Source organism: Pediculus humanus, genomic scaffold (assembly GCF_000006295.1).
Source record: "Pediculus humanus corporis 1103172107888 genomic scaffold, whole genome shotgun sequence".
NCBI lineage: Eukaryota > Metazoa > Arthropoda > Insecta > Psocodea > Pediculidae > Pediculus > Pediculus humanus.
The window spans coordinates 320,644-345,109 of NW_002987464.1; the positions used below are offsets into that span (position 1 = coordinate 320,644).

At 26.8% G+C, this 24,466-nt stretch overlaps 5 protein-coding genes across 5 annotated transcripts; 3 read left to right on the top strand and 2 right to left on the bottom strand.

The window, feature by feature from the left end:
* Positions 1-2,670: 2,670 nt before the first annotated feature.
* Positions 2,671-4,284, top strand: Phum_PHUM395920 (uncharacterized protein; the record flags this gene model as incomplete). Its single annotated transcript, XM_002428607.1, has 5 exons — positions 2,671-2,874; positions 3,013-3,150; positions 3,287-3,425; positions 3,525-3,689; positions 3,932-4,284. The coding sequence occupies 5 exons, from the start codon at positions 2,671-2,673 to the stop codon at positions 4,282-4,284; spliced, it is 999 nt and encodes a 332-aa protein (XP_002428652.1).
* Positions 4,285-4,491: 207 nt separating this feature from the next.
* Phum_PHUM395930 (uncharacterized protein) lies at positions 4,492-7,636 on the bottom strand (the record flags this gene model as incomplete). Its single annotated transcript, XM_002428608.1, has 13 exons — positions 4,492-4,587; positions 4,664-4,822; positions 4,914-5,034; positions 5,109-5,233; positions 5,303-5,474; positions 5,703-5,910; positions 5,993-6,147; positions 6,225-6,331; positions 6,409-6,589; positions 6,658-6,785; positions 6,862-6,941; positions 7,325-7,450; positions 7,588-7,636. The coding sequence occupies 13 exons, from the start codon at positions 7,634-7,636 to the stop codon at positions 4,492-4,494; spliced, it is 1,707 nt and encodes a 568-aa protein (XP_002428653.1).
* Positions 7,637-8,503: 867 nt separating this feature from the next.
* Positions 8,504-10,657, bottom strand: Phum_PHUM395940 (aspartate aminotransferase, putative; the record flags this gene model as incomplete). The annotated part of the gene is made up of 6 exons (XM_002428609.1): positions 8,504-8,626; positions 8,707-8,857; positions 8,958-9,379; positions 9,455-9,676; positions 10,125-10,250; positions 10,484-10,657. 6 exons carry the CDS (start codon positions 10,655-10,657, stop codon positions 8,504-8,506), a joined length of 1,218 nt encoding a protein of 405 aa, XP_002428654.1.
* Positions 10,658-18,350: 7,693 nt separating this feature from the next.
* Positions 18,351-19,383, top strand: Phum_PHUM395950 (uncharacterized protein; the record flags this gene model as incomplete). Its single annotated transcript, XM_002428610.1, has 3 exons — positions 18,351-18,562; positions 18,913-19,057; positions 19,315-19,383. 3 exons carry the CDS (start codon positions 18,351-18,353, stop codon positions 19,381-19,383), a joined length of 426 nt encoding a protein of 141 aa, XP_002428655.1.
* A 2,123-nt stretch (positions 19,384-21,506) lies between these two features.
* Phum_PHUM395960 (zinc finger protein Kr18, putative) lies at positions 21,507-23,923 on the top strand (the record flags this gene model as incomplete). Its single annotated transcript, XM_002428611.1, has 3 exons — positions 21,507-21,672; positions 22,210-22,962; positions 22,998-23,923. The coding sequence occupies 3 exons, from the start codon at positions 21,507-21,509 to the stop codon at positions 23,921-23,923; spliced, it is 1,845 nt and encodes a 614-aa protein (XP_002428656.1).
* Between the last annotated feature and the right edge of the window lie 543 nt (positions 23,924-24,466).

The window sequence follows — 24,466 nt, forward strand, 5'->3', positions numbered from 1 at the left end:
GGTAGGCTAATTCGCGAATCGTAAAAATCGAAATGAATCCCGCTGAGAATGAAATATTTAAAAGCAGAAGCAGAAGAAGCAGAAGAAAAATAATCACATAATCATAAGAACGAGGTATGAAAAAAAAAAAAAAAAAAATGTAAACCAGGCTGACGATTTCCTACACGACACGAGTTTAAACAAAAAAAAAAAATTTTATATTTAAATATAAACAGAAAAAAAATCGAGTCCGCCATTTTGTAAAAATAAATGAAAAAAAATAAAACCTGTTTGGTAATAAAATTTCCGAATGTCAAATCGTTTATTTAATAAGAATTTTTTTGTTTGCTTGTTAAATTCCATCAACAACAACAACAACAACCAGAAATGCAAGAAGGTTTTTTTCCCCCCCTCCCCCCGTTTATTTATTTCCTTAACAACAATCAATCAGAAAAAATTGTTAAAAATAAAATGGAATTGATTTTTCTTCTAAAAATAAATTAAAATAATCACGAATGCCGTACTACTTCCCGCCGCGGGGCTGCAAAACGAAAGAGGGGGTAAAAAGAAGGGGGAAGGTAGAGGTAAGAGGAGGAGGGAGGAAAGAGAAAAAGAAGAAGAAAGAACAAAAGACATAAAGAAAAAGGAAATGAATATCGTTCGGAGGACGTTGATACGGGAAAACGTTATCGAAATTACCGGAAACAGAAGCGGTTACCCCCCCCCACCTCAAAAATTGATAAAGTTCCATGTAAATAAAAACCGACGTCGAGATAATACAAGACGTAATTTTAAAGTGATCGACGAGAGTCAGCAGACAGCTTGTCTCTCTTAGAATTCGAGAATGGAAGGGTGGGGAGGGGAAGGAAAATTGCGGTTCGTTTATCAATTACGTGACGATATCCGAACGTAGAAAAAAAAATCGCAATGCGTACATACATACGGAATTCTCTCTCTCTTTTACTAATTATGGTCAAAGGTCAACCGTTAAAATGTAACGTTATCAAACTACGAAATAATAAAAGAGTTCGTTTCCCCCTCCCCCGCCTCCGCCCCCGCCCCCCGAAGCGGAACTTTAACTACGTGAACAAAATTCGAATGAGAGAAAACGAAAAAAAACAAGCGGTGGTTTTTCTAATTCCACGACAATAAATAAATTCGTTTGGGTTTGTTTCGTCGTTTAACGTCGTAGCCAAATTTAATAAATAAATAAATAAAATAAATTAATTATTTAAATTTAACAAAAAAAAATGGAAGTGGGGGGGGGGGGGGAGGGGAGAATTTTTTTTTTTTTTTTTACCTTCACGGTTCATCGTATTTTTTATTTTTGAAATTTGTTCGTTTGTAACTTTCCGTGAAATTTTCTGGCAATTTTCTTTTTTTCGTTTTCGTTTTTTTTTTTTTTTTTTCAAATTTTTTTTGGATTCGAGTCACGAAATTTTATTTTTTTATTTTATTTAAACGCAGTAATGGCGAACGATTTTGATAAAATAAATAAAAAATAAAAATAAAAACGTTTTCGGAATGTTTAATTTTTTTTTTTTTTTTTCTTATTAATTGAATTTAATGCCACTTTATTTACTTTTTTTGTGTTTACAATGTTGGCACTGCCTCGTATTTTATTTATTTATTTATTTTTTTTTTTTTGCTGTGGCGTTCCAAGATTAAATTAAAAATTTAAAAAAAAAAAATTAATTAACATTCCGATTTTAATTTTTTTTTTTTTGCGACGAAATGAAATTTTATACAATCGAATCGATTATTCATCATTCGCCATTATTAAAAACGATTTAACGGCGGAAACGTTTAAATTAAATTTTTTTTTTTTTTTTTTGCGATTTAAATTGAATTTGATTCCGATAAATTTATTTATAATAAATATGGAAATGGTTTCACGATTAATTAAATTTATAAAAAAAAAACCGGAAGTCGATTTCTTTTTTTTTTCCCTCCGATTCCGTTTCGAACCGATCCGTGATAATACCGTTAATTTTAACAACACACAGGTTCCATCACGGATTTTTTTCCTTTTCGTTTCGTTTCGTTTTGTTATTAAAAAAAAAAATCAATTAAATTTTAAACGTTTTAAATGCAAAAGAAAAAAGAAAATAATAATAATAATAAATTGAACTTTTGTCAAAGTTTCTATTTTAAAAAAAAAATTAAAATTTGGCAAAAGTTTTAAATCGCGGAGAAATCTTGCGCTAAAAATAAAAATGACAAAATTTATTTTTTTATTTAATTTCTGTCGTCTGCTTCTTTCGATAAATAGATAGATAGATAAGTAGATGCGTGAAGATACATTAAGCTAAATTTTTTTTTTAAAAACTGTCTCACGTTTCAAAGCAAAAAACCGTTCCTGAAATCCGTTTCCGGTATTCCCCGGATTTCTTCTTCGGATATAATAAATGACCACCACGTTCGGTTTGGGATTCGATCCGCGGTGGTAAATTACCACCATCCATCGCTCTTTCTATTCCCAAAAAGTTTTTTTTTTTTTTTAATCAAGAAGAGAGATGAAAAACGAAAATGGGTTTTATATACCGAACCTGAAGTACTTTATTATTATTATTATTATTTTTTAAACCAACGAAACGAAACGAAATTTCGCTAAAATGTAATAAATTTAAAATCGTTATTTATTTTTAAATATAATTCGATTCGATTCAATTATTATTATTATTATTATTTATGCTTTTAATTTACGTGTTTCAGCCGAATACTCTGCCTGGTCACGCAATTCAAAGAGGTATACTATGGCAACAGAGGGATAAATTATTTGCCCGTTGGAAAGAAAGATATTTCATTCTCACGCGAGATTACCTTCATTGTTTTAGAAAAGCTACCGATAATGGTTTCGATCGTATATCAGATATGGGTCCATTCATATTTAAGGTTTGTAAAAACCTTAAAATACTACAAATAGTATTTTTGTGTGTGTGTGTGTGTGTGTGTGTGTGTGTGTGTGTGTGTGCGTGTTCTATGTGGAAAATTATAATAATTTTTTGTGTTTTCATTTACCTGCATTCATAGATAAAACTAGTCGATGTTGAAAAAGTCACGTGGATAAACAAGAAAACGTATAGTGCTATTTCTTTAGATTTTAAAAGAGATGGTAGAATATTGTTGAGATCTCAACAAGGATTAGAAGACTGGTTTGATGCGTTGGAGGTACGTACGTTCATAATCAATCAATTTTTTTGTCTGTGGAAAAAAAGAGAAATGAGAGTGAATAAAAAAGAAAAAACATTACATACATAATAATTATTATTATTATTTTTTTCTTTAAAAAAAAAACAACCAACAGGAATGTACGTTGGCTAGTAAAGAAAGAAGGCAAGCGTTAAAATGTTCGAGAGATTCGTATCATCAGGGAGAAAACGAACAAAATATGAATAGTTATAATAGTAACGTTGAAGATTTACTTGCTGTTAGAAACAAAATAGGTTCGGAAAAAAAAAAAAAAAATACATCAATTGAAAATTTCTTTCTTTTTTTTTTTTTTTTTCCCAAATCTAAACAAAATTAATTCTTATGCATTCCAGCATTACTTCAACGAGACTACATATCCGATTCTGTACCGGATGTGTCCAAGTTTGGTTCGCCAAGTTTAAAAAGTTTATTCATATCTGAAAGCAGGTCAGAAGACAATGACGATGATAAATCGAGTAATAATGTGCCTTACAGTGCAATTAATCGAAGGCTATCACGTGAGTTTAAAAATCTCTCTCCTCTGTTTTAAATTTACAAAAAAAACACAAAAATTAATAAAATTTTACAATGATATTATTATTTATTTATTTAAATAAAAATTCGTTCGCTTTATAAAAATAAGTTTAATACGATTAAAATCTTTAAATAAAAAAAAAAATTATCATTTATGACGTTTCCATGCGATTTAGTTAAACTTAATTAATTTTTTTTTTTTTTTTTTCAGTTTTAACGGACATAGATATAAACGCATTAAATACTTCTTCGATAAATACGAAAGCGACTCCGATACCGTGCCGATTGAACAGCGACGTTTTTTATTTACCCGGCCTATCGAATGCCAGACAAAGATCGAGCATAGCGGGCGAAACGGTTAATCCACCGAAAGAAAGTTACTTAAATGATCTAGGGAGATCAAGACTGGGAACGAACGCATCGGATTACAAATCGAAAAATTTTCTTAATCCTTTTCGAATACCAAACATGTTACAATCGACCAAGGGTACTGCCAATAGATATTCACTCATAGACGATACCGAATCGATAAAAGTTATTTATTCGTCTTATGAAAAATCTCCATTTACATCATCGTGATTTAATTTATAAAATGGGCTTTGCAAAAATAATAAAAAAAAAAAAATGTATATCTAACCCTGCGAAACATAAGTTTATATATATATATGATTCACATAGATCGCATTAAAAAAGTTTAAAAAAATATTTTTTTGTTTTTACTTTGATTTCTCTCACCTTATTATATAAATAACCGTTAATTGAAGTTTTTGAGACGATGTTTTTTTACTATTTGTTGGTTACTTCTTGAAGTAATCGTTCTTCCGTGATACGTTTTAATTCCAATATTGAAGGATAATCATCGTTTATATGACTCTCAACATTCTAACAAAATAAAACGTTTACATTTTTTTTTTTCTTTTTTTAAAAATACGAATATTTACGTTGGTGCAAAACAAACCTCTCTAAATCCGTTTGATTGGGGTAAAGAAAATGTATAATTATAATCAACTTTGCATAATTTATCAATTTTATCACCGTAAATTGTTTTCATTTTAAATAACATGTCTCCGAATTTATTATTGTTGAAAATAAACGAATCTTCGTTTTTCATAAAAAACTGAAAAAAAGAAAAAAAATAATAGTAGTTTTGTAAATGCAAGTAAATTAATTTTCTTTCAAAAAATAAAATAAAAAAAAATTTTTCTTACTAAATCGCTCCACAAGAATCTGTAATAGTCTAATAAATATACGTTAAGTTTTTGAACCTCATCGGCCAAATCTTGGAATACGCCTAATGCAAATAATCTTTCGACCGAACTTGTCTGCAAACTAAAAAATTATTTTTATTAGCGATTTGTAAACCTCCACTTTTGTCTTAAACGTTTAAATGGTTCGTTATTTACCGAATAAGTAAGCAGCAAATTTTATCGATGCATAAACGACTGCCAGAAAATAAACATTTGTATACCAATGATGGTGGCATTACTATTATAGTCGGTAGGTTACCAGCTTCCTCAATGGCGCTGCACTAAAAAACGATTTTTTTGTTGTTAACATGTCATTTAAAATCGAGATATGATTTTTATATTAAACTCACGATTTCATAAAATTTCAATGCCGATAACAATAAGTTTCTAGTCTTGGTTTCGGAATTCCAAATAGATCCAATATTTATTAAATGACTAACGAAGTCACTGATCGCTTCGACCGATTTGAGAAAATCGCATTCCTGATTATTTTCAGTTAGAAAAATTTTTTTTTCCCTTTTGCTGGTGATCAACAAGTTTCGTAATAGCTTTCCCATTGTCTCGATAATTAAAATTTTCACGTTAATTTCCGACGATAGAAATAATTGTTGCAAAGGAGTAAAAATAAAATTTTGAAAATCTAAAAAAAAAAAAAAAACATACATTTGGAATTTACATTTCGTATTCATTTCTTTATATTTATATTATTTAAATAAAAGTTCAAATAAGGTCTTTTTTAAAGTGTTTCACTTACCCTTTTCGTTGTACATTTCAATCCATTCCAGTAATCCAAAAATTTCTTCCTGATAGTCTTCTCCATCCCATATTAACATGTATTTATATAAAAAAGAAGTAACTATAGGAATACTTTGCAAAGTGTATTCTTGAAAATTTTTTAGAGCTTTTAAAAAATTTGATTTTTCTCTATCGGAGTATTCAACTAATTCCGTCAAAAAAACTATCAAAAAAAAAAAAAAAATTACAAAATGACGTAAATATTCATAAACAAAAGTCACTATTTTAATTACTTAATCATCAACCTTTGTAAAGTGTATAATGCAGTTTATGTAAAAATCTAGCTTTAATATCATCATTACTGAAAGCTAGTATGTGATGTCCAGCTGTATTACTTAATAATGATAAAATCTGAGCCGGATACTCAATTCTGTGTAGATGAATAGCCACTGAGGTCATACTATAAGAATATTATTTTTTAAATAAAAATTTATTCGAAATGAAAAATTGATTAATGATTTTTTTTCAAGTACGTACGATTTTAATTCGTAAATTCTTTTTAATTTTTTTTCATTGTAAGTAATTCCAGTTTCGAAACTTATGCTTTCAGGGGTAGGAATCAACCTGTGTACCCATAATTTGCCCTAATTCAAAAAATTAGTAACATTAGAATTAAATGAAATAATTTTAAGAGTATTTACTGAATGTTAAAACAAAATACCTTAAAACCTAATCCTGAATTCCATTGAATATCTTTATTATCTCCATTTTGGAAATAAGTGTTGACGTTTCGTGAATGAGCTTTTTTTAAAGGTTCTTCAAAGTTTCCCGAGGTGATATTTGAACTGTTGGTAATTGGGATTCTTTCTGGAACTGCTTCAGGCTTGTAGGATTTTAATAAACTATAAGAAAATAAGTATTTTAACACTTTCATTACAAATTTTATTTTATATGTGGTAATAATACTAACCCCAAAACTGAATTTAAGTGACTTTTTTCTCCGTATGTCTCTTTCATTTGTAACAATTGTAAAACAATCCATCTCCTGGCATCTTCTGGTTTAGATAATAGACATAATAGCTTACAAACCAATCTTTGCTGAAATTGAATATCAAGTCAAAGTAATTCGATTAACTTTAATCAAAAAAAAAAAAAAAAAAAAAGAATGACTTACAATATGTACTCTGTTTAATAAAAACAGAAAGGAATAATAATAAGAATCCAAAATGTTAACATCTGTGAGTTCATATGTAACTAAGCCTAAAAATAAATATAATTTATAAAAAGTCGTTATTAATAATAAAATATTTTCAAGGATTTTAAAAATACTTTTTTAAAATAAAATAACAAACCTATTAGCCACTGTAAGATTGATTTCTCAACTGTAACTGTAATTTTTTCACTACCTAACCTAGTGAAATACCACTGCAGGATTTTTTGAAGGCATCTTTTTGAAATTTTACATGTAGGTATAAAACAACATATCAAGCTCTTGCTAGTGGATGAATCTACAAAATTTGAATAAATTAATAAAACAAAGTAAGAAACGAAACTGCTTCAAGAGCACAAAACAAATGTACTAAATGATTTTTTATGGATGATTTTTTTGGTCTTCAAATACGTTAATTATTACTTACTAAGTTCTGTGGCAATTAAAAAATCCACAAGACAATTTAAATCATCTTCCGATAAACCATCATTATTAGCAATGTCTTTTAATTTTTCAACGCTTTTTTGAAATTCCTCTCCAATATTTTTACCACCTATAATTTCAAATGAAACGCAAGACAAAATAATTGATTGAGTAACAATATCAAATTTTTATAAATTTACATTTACGTATTAATAAAACATGCTTCTTTTTTTATTTATTGCAACATTGAATTAAAAATATTCTTACCAGCGCATTCCAAAATTTTTTGAATTATATTTTCTTTCTCTGTACTCATTTTAAGATTTTTTACATTACTGCTATACAAGAAGACGCTCGGAAAGTCGTTAAACAATAAATAACCGCCAAATGCAAAGGAACAAAGTCAATGGAAAAACTCGTTCATGTAAAAAAGTTATCAGTGCTGCCATCTAACTACAAATTATCTATTGATAATTTATATTGTTGTAATCTTTTAAAATAATAAAATATTTAAATAAATAAATTTTATAACAAAGTATTAATTTTCTAATAGCTGCATGTTTTAATACTTACTCATACATTTTTAAATAAAAACGATTTTACGAGTCTTTTAGTATTTATTTTATTATTATATTTAGGTAGAACATTTAGGAGTGACATCGAATTAAGAAATAAAGTTATTTGAATTTTTATGGAAAAATTAAAATAAATGCATCTATTTATTTTTAAATCTTTGTTTAACATTAGTCGGTGAATTCATGTATTTACACTAAACACAACAATACAAAAATAAATTTCAAACTATTAATTTTTAAAAATTAAATATTTTGATTAGCAATTTTAAAAAACTTAAAAAAATATTATTACTTATTATAAAAAATCTATAGATTTAATAATAAATATAAAGAGATTCACTTTAATAATAATAATAACAACAAAAATAATAATAACAATAATTGTTACAATTGCCAGTGTACAAATTATTTTTAAATACAATTTTCATTTAAAAAATGTTCGATTAAAATAAACCAACATTGAAACATAACAGAGAAAAGTTAATAATATTTTGATTAGTGTAAATCTTTACTTACACTTAAAATAATTTTGTGAAATGTTTCTCGAGGTATAATTTTTTAATAATGATAAACTATTAACATCGATTTATTTCATTTCATAAACAAATTTATTTAGTGACTTCATGTATGGATTTAGCTAAATATTCAACATTCTTTGATGTTACTCCAGCCATTGATATTCTACCATCTTTTGTTAAATATATACTGAAATCTTTAGTAAGTCTCTCAACCTAGAATCGTATGAAACTATTAATGTATATAATTGAAAGAATAGTGGGAAAAAAAATAAATTATTTGTTTAGTTATTAACCTGTTCAGGTTTTAGGCCAGTGTAACAAAACATTCCTATTTGATCAGTAATATGTGACCAGTCTTTGGATGATCCTTCTTTTTTTAAACAGTCGTGAAGTTGTGAACGAACTCCTATTATCCTATCAGCCATCAATTTAACATCTTTTAACCTGTTAAATAATTTAAAATTAGTTTTTGCAAACTATTCATTACAATACATGATTTCAGTTTTGGAAAATAAAGTTACTCGTTACAAAAAAAAAAACTAACCATTGAGATTTTAATTCACAATCACTTAGTATTTCCGTTACAATTCTCGAACCATGAATTGGAGGATTTGAATACATTGGTCTAATTATGATTTTTAATTGCGAAAGTAAACGTTCCATTTCGTCTTTCGATGTCGTTATTAAAGAAAAAGCGCCAACTCGTTCCCCATAAAGTCCCATGTTTTTTGCAAAGGATTGTGCAAGAGCTATTTCGTGGCCATCTTTAATGAATTCTCGTACGGCAAAAGCGTCTTTTGCAACATCCCCCGAGGCAAATCCTTGATATGCCATATCAAAAAAGGGAAATAATTTTTTTTCTTTGATAACTTTCGAAAGTTCTCTCCATTGTTCAGGTTTGGGATCGACACCAGTAGGATTATGAGCACATGCATGTAACAAAATTATACTGTTTGATGGCATTTTCTAAAAATTTTTTTAAATTATTCAAAGTTTGCATTTAAAAAATTTTTACATATATTATGAATAAATATCTCTTACGGAAATGTCATCCAACGCACTTTTAAAGTCTAAACCACATGTTTTCGGGTCGTAGTACCTGTAATGCTTTACATTTAGACCACAATGTTTAAATATTGGAATATGATTTCCCCAGGTTGGTGTAGGCAGATAAATTTCTTTGCTACCGGGAAAAAAATTTACCAAAAATGCTCCACCGATTCTGAGAGATCCTGTGCCTGAAATCCCTTGAACCGTTGCATTCTGTAATATTAAGGAAGAAAAAATAAACTTTCCTAATTTTTTAATAATTATGAAATATAGGTTAGAAATAATCAAAGGTCATTTTTCAATTTAAAACCATATCACTTAATCGATGAAACAAATTAAAAAATTTTTAATTACTGAGGTCAATGAATATAAAAAGATAAAAAATAAAATTAATATTTTAATTTATAAAAAAAAAAAAGGAAAATAACACTAACTTAAAAATCAATTCGAGAACAAGGTCATTTAAATAATTTTATATAATTACATAATTGGTGATGATAAAATCAATTAAATGCGATAATATTTAAATAAATGAGAAGAACAATCAAATACATTGATTTGATTTTTATTATTTTAATTAATTATATTTTGTAAAAACTAAAACCGATTTTTAAAAAATAATTGTAATGCAAAAAGAAAAAATGAACAATTATGAACTTACAAGACCATTATTTAAAATTTCTTCATTATCCAAAGCCAAATTAATACTTAATTTACAAAATTCAGGTACTCCAGAAATTGGAGAATATTCTTTATCTAACTGTTTTGCTTTTAATCGATTTTCAGCCTAAAATAAAATCAAGAAATAAAAGTATTTTAATAAAACTTACGGATTTTGAATAAAATTTTTATAAAGTTTATGTTTTCGAATATTTAAATATCAATTTTTAAATTGATTATTTAATTATTATAAAATTTTAAAACAAATTAATTATTTGAATTTATTTAAATTTGCTAAGTTTAAACAAAAAAAAAAAAAAAACATAAAAGTTAGGAATATTCTATTGGGAAAACTTTCACCTCTAATACACTTGGAAGGACAAAAGGTTTTCCATTATCATCTCTGTAAGCTCCGACTCCGAGATTTATTTTATTAGGATTGTTATCCTTTTTAAAAGCTTCAGTAATACCAAGAATAGCATCTGGAGGTCCCATTTCTACTTTTGACCACCATGTAGACCTAAAAATTTTCATGATATATTTTTTCAATTTTCGGGATAGATTTACGACAAAAATGTATAATCTGTATAAGTATAAATATTGCACTATAAGAAATTAAACTATAAGAAAAATTTTAACATATTGTAGAAAAAATTAAGTTTTTTCATAAAACTAAACCCATAAGTTTGTAAAAATCACATTTGAATTATTTTTTCTTCCAAATTTAGTTAAAATAGTTTTCAATTGAATGTTTTTTTTTTAACTATAAAATTTTAATTTAGAGAAATTAAATAAAAAAATACTTTTTTTTTCAAAGTATCTATATTAATCTAAGATTAATACAGACAACTCATAAGGAATATTTAAATATGACAATTTTTTCTTAAAATAAAAATGTAAGAAAAACTTATAAAATATGTAAGTTTTTAATTAAGGGAACTTACAAATGTTTATTACAATATAATCCGTTTAATTTATAATAATTTGGCCGAAGTTTGCCAAAACCTGTTAATATTGTTATACTTTTAGTCATAATGAACTTTAACTGTTTTCCAATAAATATTACGTATGAATAATTTTTTAAACACGTGTATAAAAATTAAAACGTTTTTTTTTAATATTTCACTTCGTTATTTTTTTATATAAAGTCGAGAGAAAAAAAAAAAAATTTTAACAAAAATAATCAACAAAACTTATATGTAAAGCAACGTAAACAATAACTTGTGATTTTAACCTACATCAAGATTAGACGTAACCGGTAAGTTATCATTTATTTGACTGACATCTATCGCTGTTGCAACGAAATATCTTACTCGTTAAAATAACGTGACTGCTGAACAAACAACCATGTGCTGACATCTTTTATTCAAAATAGTAATTACTTTTTTAAATAAAAGCTCAATTAAAGATGGCGCGTAATTTATTTCGAAAAAAAAAAAAAAATTAAATAATATAACCGATCAATTAGTTGTCAATTAATTCAATTAAATACTAATTTATATTCGATATAAAACATTTATTTATTTATTTTTCTTTAACTCCAAACAAAAAAACCATTGAAATCAACTAAAAAAAATTTTTGGAGAATCTATGAAAAATATATATAGAATTTATTACGGTGATAAAATTTTTTAAATTATTAATACAATAGACAAAACTTTTGTGACTTTTCCAAAAAATTTAATTGAAAAAAAAAATATAAAAAACCGAAGAAAAAAAACTTTTGAAATTATAATTATTATTATTATTTACCGCCGCTTTAATTAATTTTCCTTATTACCCCACGAAAAAAAAAAAAAAATTTTATGAGTTGCAAAAAATCTAAACAGTTTTTCTAAGGCGGTTTTTTATTGATAAAAAAAAAAAAAACAATAAAATTTATAATCATTCAAAAATAAATAAACTATAAAAAAAAAATTTAATTTGAAAATGTTGTAAACTTAATTAAACAATTAATTTTATTAAATATATATATATATTTAATTATTCACACATAACAGATGTAAAAATAATAAATAAAAATTTATCATGTGAGTTATTTCCTCCATCTCATCATCCTTTTAAAAAAAAAAAGTTTTGTTTACATTATTAAATTATTATTGAAAATGACAAATAACACTAAATTCAAATTTTATTTTTATTTATAATCTAATTAATAATAATAGATTATTTAATATTTTTTTTTTTGGAAAAGAAACAAACACAGACAAATTTTTTTAAAGAAAAAAAAAAAAATTATTTAAAATATTAAATGACAATATTTAAATATAAAAAGTACTTGATTCAAAGGTTTTAACTCACAATGGAGGAGGGATTTTTAAAAAACATGGGCGGGTTATTAATTAATTTATTTATTTTTTTCTTTGAACGCTGACAACATATTTGCCTCGGAAAAAAAAAAAATATTTCCGTGGCGATAAAACACAAAATGATGAAGGACAGAACAGCCAAAGAAACAAAATTTTTAAAGGTGAATCGAATGTCAAAATTAAGTGGCAATGGCCTCTGCTGGTAAAGACACGTGGAACTGGGAGGGCAAATGTTTTTACCTTCTTCTTATTCTTATTCACTTGATTCTTTTAATACCGATTAATACATACATAACAAAAAAAAAAAAACAAACTCTTGTGTGTCTTCTGCTGTTATATTACCTTTTAAAAAAAAAATGTTATAATTAAAAATGTCAGGAAGGAGAATAAAGCATTTAAATCTTACGCAACTACAAGAAAAAAAAATTTTTTTAAATTGTGATAAGCAGTATATACTCGGTAAATCTCGTAAATCAATATTATATGATAATAATTAAATATGGTTGAATGTTTAAGGTACGTCAATTTTTTTTACATCTTATAAAAATCCTTCTCGTATTTAAATTGTTTTTTTTTTTTTTTTATCTTTTCAAAAGTAATATTAAGAACTTTCAAAGTATAAGGAAGAACCTTGACCGTAGTCTTTGGTACATTTTTTAAGGCTAACTATTTAATTTTAAGCTGGATAATAATAATTTTGTGTAAAAATTTTATTCCATTACCTAATAAAAATTATTTTCCCCCCCCCCCCTCCTTAATAATAATTTTTTTTTTTTTTTGGAAAAGATTATCTTTACGCAATTTCTTTGTTCACATCAAAAAATAAAAAAAAAAAAAATAAACAGCAGAAAGGAAAAAGTAAGAGAGAGAGAGAGAGATAATAATAATAATAAAAACGAGAATCCATTACTGATTGAACCATATGAGTCTATATAGAATAAGCCTTACTCTGATTGGTTGGCATGTACGGGGTCAGGGGACTCGAAAGCGACACGTGGAAAGGATCCAGTCATTGAACTTTTTATTTTTATTTATTTTTTTTTTTTAATAATTTTTCTTCTTTTTCTTCTTCTATTTTTTTTTTTTTTTTTGTATAGATAAAGATTTACTTTCTTCTGTTGCCAACCAAAATTGTCATTTACATCAAAGGAATATTTGTTTTTGCAAAAAAAAAAAAAAAATATATATATATATAAAATAAATCATTCGATTTCCGTCATTTTTTTTCGATATAATCACCTGTAAAATCATCATTATCAGTGCTTCCTCCCTCCCCCCTCCCCCTCCCCCGTTTTCTCGTCTATAACTAACTCTCATCGTAAAAAAAAAAAAAAAATTTATTTAATTTTTAATTATCCAAATAAATTTAATTGAAAATGCAATAAGTTGAATTGTTCAAGAGCCCAACAATATAAATTGACCTCTGTTGTTTGGATACAGTGAACGAATATGTCCTAGAAAGCATTTGGTGAATAAAGGAAAAAAGTACATAGCGACCTTGGGTAACGCGCACAACTCCACGGTGTTTGTGCTACAAGTTCAGCGACCCCGGGTACGAACCCAGCGTTAGGGCACGCCACGTGGAGAATATTCTCCACGTGGCATGGATAAGAGAAGGGGAAAGTCTATGTAACAGCGACCTAACTCAAACGAAGACAAGCGAAACATGAAAATTATTTTCACCATCATCACCATCATCATCGTTTCCATTTAAAAACTATCCACCCCATTATTTCCACAGTGAAACATTATAATTGAGTTTATTTATTCTATGATTTCTTTTTCATAAAACTAACCCACACTTTTAATGAACGTTCCATACTGAAAAAAACAACAACGTTCTACATAATCCTAGGTCACTCCGATTTTTTAATTTTTAAAATTTTTTTAAAATTTTTTTTCTTTTTAACTATGACTTGAATCAAAAAAAAAATTGCAATGAATTTAAAATTTTTTTTTTTTAAAAAAACAATTTAATTAATTAATAAATAAATAAATTAAATGATCATAATTTAATTTATTGAGTCTATTGATAATAAAAATTGATATTAAATTAAAATCAAAGTAAAATTTTAAATTGTTTTTTAAAAAAAATTGTTAGTTTATAAAGTCAACAAATTTATTATTATTATTATTACTATTATTATTGTTGTTGTTGTTGTTGTTGTTGTTACTTTTATTTATTAAAGAAAATTTTGTCAAACGCAAAAAGCTTTATTTAAAAATGGAGGAAAACTCATGGCGGAAATATTTTTTATTCGTGTTAAATTTGTTTATATAAAACAAATAAATTTTTTCATAATAATAATAATAATAATAATAATATTAAGTGATTATTTACGTAAACCGCACACCATATTGAAATTTAAGAAACGGAAAAAAATTTAATTTTCTTATTAATTATTAAAATTTTATTAAAAAATAATGATAGGAAGGATGGAATCGATTCACGATATCGGACACCCAATTTTGCATTGATGTTGATTGAAAAAAAACAAAATGGAGAAAAAATTGGAAAATTTTTTTTCATGTTTAAAATACATTGATTTTTTTTTTTTTTAAAAAAAAAAAAAAGTAAATTTAATGTAAAGGCACGACGGGGTCATTAAACTCTTGCGAACTCGTAAAGCCTACACGTGGAAAGCCTGACCGAATTTTCGGTCAACGACTTTTACGTATTCCTCTTTCAAAGCTTTTTTATCTCCTTGTTAAACCATTTAGAATTTCCCCTCCCCCCTCCCCCAATCACATTTAAGCTAATTTTTTTTTTTTTTTTTTGACAATTCGAACAACATACATTATTTTGACAATATTTATTTATTTATTTATTTACTTATTTATTGCATATCGATATGATAATATAAATAAATAAATAAATAAAAAAGTTTTTAGCAGATTTAATTTTTTTTTTTTTTTTTTACATGTTCTTAAAGTGTATACAAATAATAAAAATAAATAATTTAAGGAAACATTTTATTAAAATAAATAAATAAATAAATAAACAAACAAACAAACACCTCGAGACAACAACAACAACCTGTCTTAAACTGGGATCTATTGCAATTTTATGTCACGTAATAATTTTTTCATTTAATGTTTTCAATGGTCAGTATCATTGCGTATAAAAACCCATAATTTTGAAATCTGGAGAATTTTTAGCATACGAAAAAAAATTTTTAATATCAAGTAATAGAATTATGATAACCTTTGACCTTTTTATGCATGAATTATAACTTTTTTTTTTAAAAAAAAAAAAATAATAATAATTTATTAGTCATATTTGATGATAGCCGGAACCCTTGAAAAACCCAAAATGATTATGATGATTATAATGATTACGATGAATTTTCATTTTCACTCACGTAAAAATTTTCCTCAAAACTTTCACTTCGGAAAATTTTTTTTTTTAAAAAACTTACACACTTTACCAACGGAAAATGTAACGATTTTTTTTTATTTTCACGCTTGAAAAATAGGATTAATCCATTTTTTATATATTGGATTTATGTCCTTTGACCTTTTCTTTTAAAAAAAAATTTCAACGTATTTAAATTTTCTTTTTTTTTTGGATAATATAGAAACTGTTTAAAATTTTCCAAAAAAAAAAAAAAAAAAAAAAAAAAAACAAATTTTCCGAGTAATAATTAATTAATTTTTTTTACGAAAAATTAAACAAAGTTTTAAAAATATCCTTATGAAAAATTTTTAAAAATTAAATTATTTTTAATTTTAATTTAATTTAAAAAATAAAATAAATGATTTCTAATCATTATTATTATTATTATTATTATTATTATTATTATTATTATTGGTTGAAAAAAGAAAAAAAGAAAAATCCAGGTCTAAATAACAATGGTGTGCATTAAGAAGATCGAAGTTTGCCACGCGTTGTTTAATGGTCTGACCTTGGATGAAAGCCTACACGTGTAACAAGTTTGGCACGTGGAACTCACAACGGTCAACGACCCCAAAGTTTCTTTCTTTTCTTTCTTTCTTTCTTTCTTTATTTATTTATTTATTCTCAGCTTCTAGAATTTTCACAACCTTTCAACTTTTTATATAGACAACTAACTTATTATATGCACACATCAATTCGTGTACTTTTTTTTTTGTTTTTGTTTTGTTTTTTTTTTTTTTTTTGTTTTAATTAATAACATCGTATTTATTATCACGCATATTTTTTTCATAAATTTTTTTATTTTAAATTCATTTTATAAAAAAAAAAAAAATTTAGAAATTTTATTGGGTTTCTTCATAAAAAAAAAAACAAAAAAAAAAAAAATTATGGTGGTAATTTTTAATCGATTTAAGAAGAATAATATACGAAAATTTTTATAAAACGGCCATTTTGATTTTTTTAAATGACTGATAACAAAATAAATTTAATCAAAATAATAAATAATTATAGATATATATATTTTTTTCAAATAGTTACTTTTACATTCACGTTTAAGGTCGAAATATCAATTGTCAAGGTTTTTAAAATTGTAATAATAATAATAATCATTTTATTTCCTTTCCCCCCATTTATTTTATTTTTTTTTAAGGTATTGTTTTTTTATGCAGATACCCGAATTTTTCGACACGTATAATTTTGATGGAAAAATAATTTTAAAAAAAAAAATGCAATGGATTTTAAAAAAGAGATGTTTAAATGACCCTATGCCCTTTGATATGGTCTTCTCATTGCATGGGGTCGTTAAAACAAAAACTTATGGGGGAAGTTTTTTTTTTTTTTTTTTTTTTTTTAATTTAAAACGCATAATCGCAATAAGATGGGATATTAAGAGGAGATCATTTGGGGATTTATCGCCTCCACGTGTATTTTGAGAGGTCATTGACAGAGATGAGAGTGAGAGAGAAAGAAACTGCATATTTGACATGTAAAGATGCATACCCCCTGGAAAGTTACTATATCATTTATAATGAGGCACACAACAAACAACAAAAAAAAAAAATTAAAACAACTTTTTATATATATATATGACAGCTATGATAGAAATAATGATGATTATCGTCGTACCTTAAATTAATACCAAAACCTATTTAACTTAGAATGAAAATTGCAAAATAAAAATAGATACATCTAAAAATAACTTTTTTTTAAATTGTTTTTTTTTTTTTTTTTAAATTTGATATTTAATAACGTTTAATAATAATAATAATAATAAATTTTTTAACATTTTCGGTTAGCATCGAGTTTTTTTTTTAAATTTAATAATAATAATAATAATAATAAAATTTAATCCGAGAGATTTATTTATACTTAATTTAAAAAAAAAAAAAAAAATTTGACGTGAATAACAGGTGATAAAATTAATACTAATTAAATAAATTCTTCGTAATTCTCTTGTTAAAATTAATACTAATTAAATATATTCTTCTTAATTCTTTATTATTATTATTATTATTATTATCTAACGATAATAAAAACATAAGAAAAAAACTTTGCCAAAAAATAGTTTTTATTAAAAATAAATCAGACAATAAATAAATAAAATAAAAAATTTTAAATCGTATTTTAAACGTTTTTAGTTTTGTGATTTTTTTTTCAAATAAATAATATAAATTTTTTTTTAAACAAATTAATAATTGATAATAATAATTTGTGATGTGATAGTTTTTAAAATTAACGTAAGGGTGCGTAATAATAATAATAATAATAATATTTTAAAAAGAAAATAATTAAAACCCACAGGATATCAATTATTATTAATTAAATTCCTTTTGCAACTCATTTTTTTTTTTTTTTATGGAGGAGAAGGGGAGAGGGGAGGGGAAAAGCTCAAAAGTATAAGAGTGTGAAAATTAAAATATAAATTAAAAAAAAAAAAAAAAATTTGAACTGTTTACCTTTTTTAAACGGAAACAAATCAATACAAACTTCTTAACCATTGTTTGCCATTTAAATACCAAAAATGATAAGGGATCGTAAAAATCCCTATACGAGCGCCTTCACGAGCCGTTTTACTTGTAGGTCGTTTGTATTTGGTTTAAGTGGGGTCAGGAGAGACGGAGATTTCGGTTTTACGAAGTTACATTCGGGTGTTTCCGTCAACTCACACAATAGAGTAAACACTATTTTTCCAATGTTGAGATATAACACTGAGCGGTTCTTAACCATTTTTAGGTAAAAATTTATTATAATAATAATAATAATAATTGACAAAATGTATATTATCGAAAGGAAACATTTACGATAATTATGTGCGAAATTAAACATGGATCGGGAGTGAATAAAATAAAAAAAAATAAAATAAATGAAAACTTGAAAGAAGAAAAATAAGGAAGGAAGTTCAGAAGGAAGGAAGGAAAGAAGGAATACATGTTCGATTGATAAATACACCACCCTTCCCTTCTATGAGAAGGAGCAAATGAATGAGAGAGAGAGAGAGAGAGAGGGAAGAAAGATAAAAAGAGAGGGGATTAAAAAAAAAGAGAGAGAGAGAGAGAAAAGAAAATTTTTTTTTTCTCGTTAAGGGTTATGAGTTTCTTCATGTTTCAAATGAAAGTGAATCTTTATGAGAAGTGTCTTAAAAATTGTTTCGTAGGTCAGGAAATATTTAAATATTATCTTTTGGGGATGATTCAATCGGACTATGATAACGCTATCATCAAATATCAGGTAAATAATAATAATAATAATAATAATAATAATTTTTTAATTTAATTTAAAAAAAAAAAAACGATTCTGTGCAAAATTTCATTCGTGAATTTATGACGTCACTTAATAACTCCATACGAGACGTCTTTTAAAAGAAAATTTTTAATTTATTATGTATTTCCGTATTTCGTGTAATTAATACATAACATTAAGGAGGTTGATTTTTACATTACAAATTATAATATTTTTAAATAATGTTATACAATATAAGTTAATAGATAATGTCCGAATGGATTTTAAATGTAATAATTTTTGTTATTGATAATGTCAAGGCGGTTAATTCTTAGTATAATTTAAACTAAATTGAAAACTGGTCTTTTTTTCTTTTTCCTGAGACGTATATGTCGATCTGGAAATGTCTTTTATTATTATGCCGATTATATTAAAACCGTCTGCTATCGTAATTCAAATGCCCGAAGGAAAAAAATAATAAGAAGAAGGACGTTAACAAGTGTGTGTGTGTGTGAGGAGGTTTTTTTTTTCTTCCCAATCTCACGCATTTATATATATATTTATTTTTCTAATGGCGTTCGTATAATTTAAATAAAAAAAGGCAAATTTGTAAAATACTTATGATTATTATTATTATTATGTTTTATTAGAAAAACCATTGAAGAGATGATTTTTTTTTTTTAGAGAGGGTTATTGCCTTTGGCCCTATTGAGTGAGGCAGGAATGATGCAATTGTCGTGCTCACTACGGGGCCGGTTAACGAGGTCGGTGATCGCAAAGGAGTTGGTATTTTTTACGGCTCGTGGAGGAGATCGTTTTTGGATTTTTTAACGTTCCCAATACGATCGCCTCGATTTTTTTTTATTTTTTCGTTTTCGAGTTTTAAGAGGGCTTATATAACGAGATTTAATTTGACATGTTTCGCACACGTTTAACTTATCGTTTTTTAAATTTAATTTATAATTTGTTTTTTTTCACTCGCTTATAAGAAAAACAACAACAATGCACACCATACACACTTACGTGCATACATTTTTTTTTTACTACCCCCTCCCCCCCCCGAAAAAAAGACTTGGGTAGGGTAGCGTTGTAGTCGGAAAATGGGAAAATATATATAATAAATTATAAAATTCCGAATTTTTCATCCCCAATAATTGGTAATTTCAGAAATTGAAGGAATTAAATAATATTTATTTTGGGAAATAAGACAAATTTTCATCGTTACATTTTGTGCGTGTGCGTGTGCGTGCGTGCGTGCGTGCGTAAATAATAATGATATAACGTGTAGTTTTAAATTATTATCAGAGACAATTCACTCGATACTTTCAGTTGAGGCCGTGCTTTATTTAAGTTTTCACTTTTTTTTTTTTTTCTTTCTAAAATTTCCCTTCCTTTCCCCGAGGGTTTTCCACCCTTATGATATTCTCTCCCCTCACTGTGACAAGAGCGCCGAGGAAATTAACGAAGGCGATATATATATATATATATATATATATTTATTATTATAATAAAATAAATTTCATCCATGTTTAGCATATGAATGATTAAATTAATTAATGTTTTTTTTTTTTATATACGAAAACCGTACATCAGCGCAAGTTCATTCTCCCGCAGAAAAAAAAAAATAAAAAAAGTAAAATATGGTTTTGGAAAACTATATTTTTCATTTAATAATAATAATAATGATAATTTTTTCTTGCTTCGATTCACTAATAATAATAATAATAATAATTCCTTAATACCTAACTGGAGAAAAAACGATTTTATTTACGTTAAATTTTTCTTTTGTTGATAAATGATAGTGATAGCGAACCGTTCATCCTTTAGCACGTACAAATTATGGAAACGCACGTGCACACGCACACACGCACACGTTTTTCCTGTTGGATCGCACAATTATATATATTGTTTTATTACCGTTTGTCGTATGTTGTCGTGTTAACATGTGATTCGGCGGCGGCTGTAGTTCTCAGTTTACAATGCGGCTTATTACACGATGGGTTATGTTAAGGAAGTGTTGTTATTCATCGAAATGATAGAGCCCATGTTTAACTTATTTGAAACCAATAGTTTCCTACATAAAATTTAAAAAATCTCTCCTCCTATCATGTAGGCTCTACATTTCGAAAATACTCCCCTCGTCCTAATGCGACACGTGCTGTTCGGGGAGCTACAACTGGAGTACACTGGATGTTCTCAGAGAAAAACATTCACTAGCAGTCACTCGAATGTGCCATATTGTTGTTGACTTTTTTTTTTTTTTTTTTCTTTCTTTTTTTTTTCTTCATTATTATTATTAATATTAATATTGTAATTTAATTGTATTTTAATAATTTTTTTAATTTAAAATTTGATCGATTCATCGTTAGAAAGTAATAATAAAAAAAAAAAACTTTAATGAAAAACGATCGTTTTATTATACGTTAACTCGTTTGTACGTTTGTTTGTACGACGTAAAATGGGTGATGTTATTGATAAATCGAAAAAAATTTGGATGAATAATAATAATCATTGGATAAATAACAAGAAAAAAAACGTACCTGGTAAGAAGGAAATTTTCGGTTCCGATTTGAATACCGTCGAAGTCAAAATCAGAGAAGAAGATTATAATATAACCCAGTCGAGTTACCTGGAATAATAATAATAATAATTTTATAACAATTATTTGAACTTTTCGAAAATCTTCCTCTCGGTTACAAAAAAAAAAAAAAAAAAAAAAAAGTCTCATTTTTTTTTTCCATTTTAAAAATTATAAATAAATAAAAAATTATTATTATTAATAATAATAATAGAGAGTGCCATTGTGAATGCAAAATACTAAAAAAGGTAAATTAAAACAGTGAAAATTTTTTTTTTCTTTTATTAAAATTATTTTATATAATTAATAATAGCATGAATTATAACAATAAAATAAAAAAATTGACAATTTAATTATTTATTCATAATTATCAACTTAATTATTATTATTTTTTATTTATTAATTTACGTGAAAAGTGGTTTAACATTTTTTTTTTTTTTTTTTTAAATTTTCCAGCTTATTATTATTATTGTTTTTAAAATTAAAAAAAAATAATAATAATGATAACAGAGAAAGTTTTTTTATTTGTCCATAAAAAAAATTTTTTTTTTTTTTTTTTTTTTTTAAAATTTATTCATTGCAGAAAGCTTATGGAATCGAGTATCAGAAATTATTAGGTTTTACAATTCAGATATGACTGGTGTAAAGGAAGAAGTACAAGTACCCGTGGGGACCGATTGTACGTTAAGCCCGATTGTTTCACACGATGCTCAAACGGAATCTGCAATAAAAAAATTAGTTTGCAGTCCGGACCTTCCCGTTTTCGAAGAAACACCGTCCTCATCGTCGCCCGACACCGCTTTTCAGTGTTCTTTCTGCAACAAAACATTCCCACAGAAGAACACATATCAAAACCACCTACGATCTCATAGCAAAGACGGCGAAGATCCTTACCAGTGCAACATATGCGCTAAAACATTCGCCGTACCGGCAAGACTGACGCGGCATTACCGAACGCATACGGGCGAGAAACCTTACCAGTGCGAATATTGCAATAAGAGTTTTTCGGTTAAAGAAAATTTAAGTGTTCACCGAAGGATCCACACGAAAGAACGTCCGTATAAGTGTGATATTTGTGATCGTGCTTTTGAACACAGTGGAAAATTGCACAGACACATGCGGATACACACGGGAGAACGTCCGCACAAATGTACTATATGCTCGAAAACGTTCATACAAAGTGGACAACTCGTTATACACATGAGAACGCATACGGGTGAAAAACCGTATGTGTGCAAGGTTTGCGGTAAAGGTTTCACTTGTTCGAAGCAGCTTAAAGTTCACACGCGTACTCACACGGGGGAAAAACCGTACAATTGCGAATATGCGGAAAATCGTTCGGATATAATCACGTATTGAAATTACATCAAGTCGCTCACTACGGAGAAAAAGTCTACAAATGCACCATTTGTAACGAAACGTTCACGTCGAAGAAAACAATGGAACTTCACATAAAAAGTCATTCGGAACAATCGAATACTCAAAGGGTGCAAACTACGGATCCGGGTGAAACATCCTCATGTGCTTCCTCGACGAGCGACAAAGAAAATAAAGAAAGCGACGATTCGGAACCCAAAATTGATAATTTCAAACCTGAAAAACAACCGTTAGAATTTATTTTGACTCCTCCATCCGCCGCACCCCTTTCCAACAATGCAACAACAACAACAACAACAACAACAAAACCGCACAATCTAAGAGAGTTAAGGTATTATTTAAACTACCCCAAGACTAATTACAAGCCTGCCACGACTCAGCAAGGAGTGAATCCGGCACTTTTAGCCGTAGCCGCAGCAGCCGCAGCATCCGAAAACAACAACGCGACTCCGATCAAAATGCAAAACGAAGAAGGATTTCAAACGGTCCGTTACGATACGTTCACAGATCTACCTCAATGTTCGAATAACATAAACGCATCATCACAGAATCCGATAGAACCTTCCATTTATCTATATCCGGATCCTCTCGGAGCCATGCAAAGGCGAAACCCTCCTTATCCCGTACAATTATCGACGGAATATTTGCCCGCGATGGACATCGTTGAACAAAACGAGTACAGGCAAAGTTTGAGTCCGGTTTTAACACCGCCCAGCAGCAATCCCGTGAGTCCAGAACCCTCGCTATCACCGGATCTCAACGATTTGGAAAGAACGACAGAAAAGAAAATATTAATTCTTCCACCTAGAAAACGTTCGAAAATGATATTGAAATCAATGGAATACGCAACGACAGAATCGACACAAAGATTACGACAGAATTCTGTTATACAATTTGCAAGAGCTTCATCGCTTCAGTAAAACCTTAAAAAAAAACAAAAAAAAAAAAGGAAAACAAAGGAAAATTCGATAAACTTAATTAAATATACGACAAGATCTCATTCTTCAGACCTCGCATGGCCGAAGATATGCATATACATATCTTCCATATTTAATTTTTTTTTCTTTTTCCTAACAACAGGAACAACAGCAATGAGAATTTTTTGTTTCTCGTTCGAATCGCTAACGTTTTTATAAAATGACATCTTTTTTTTTTTTTTAAAAAAAATTAATTAATAAAAAAAAAAAAAAAAAAATCTAGTCATTAATTATAATAAACATGCGATTGCACAGTATTTCCCCCATCGATCGGAGGCCTGCAAAACAATTTGTTATTTAAATAAATAAATTCAATCTCTATTAATAATAATAATAATAATAATAAATGTGTATATATATAAAATGCAATAAGAAAAATTTAATTAATAAAGTAGGCCATGACTGATTTTTTTTTTTTTTTTTTTTTTTTTTTTTTACATCTTTTAGGACTGATGGCTGTTAATTATTCGTATAAAAAATTTTTTA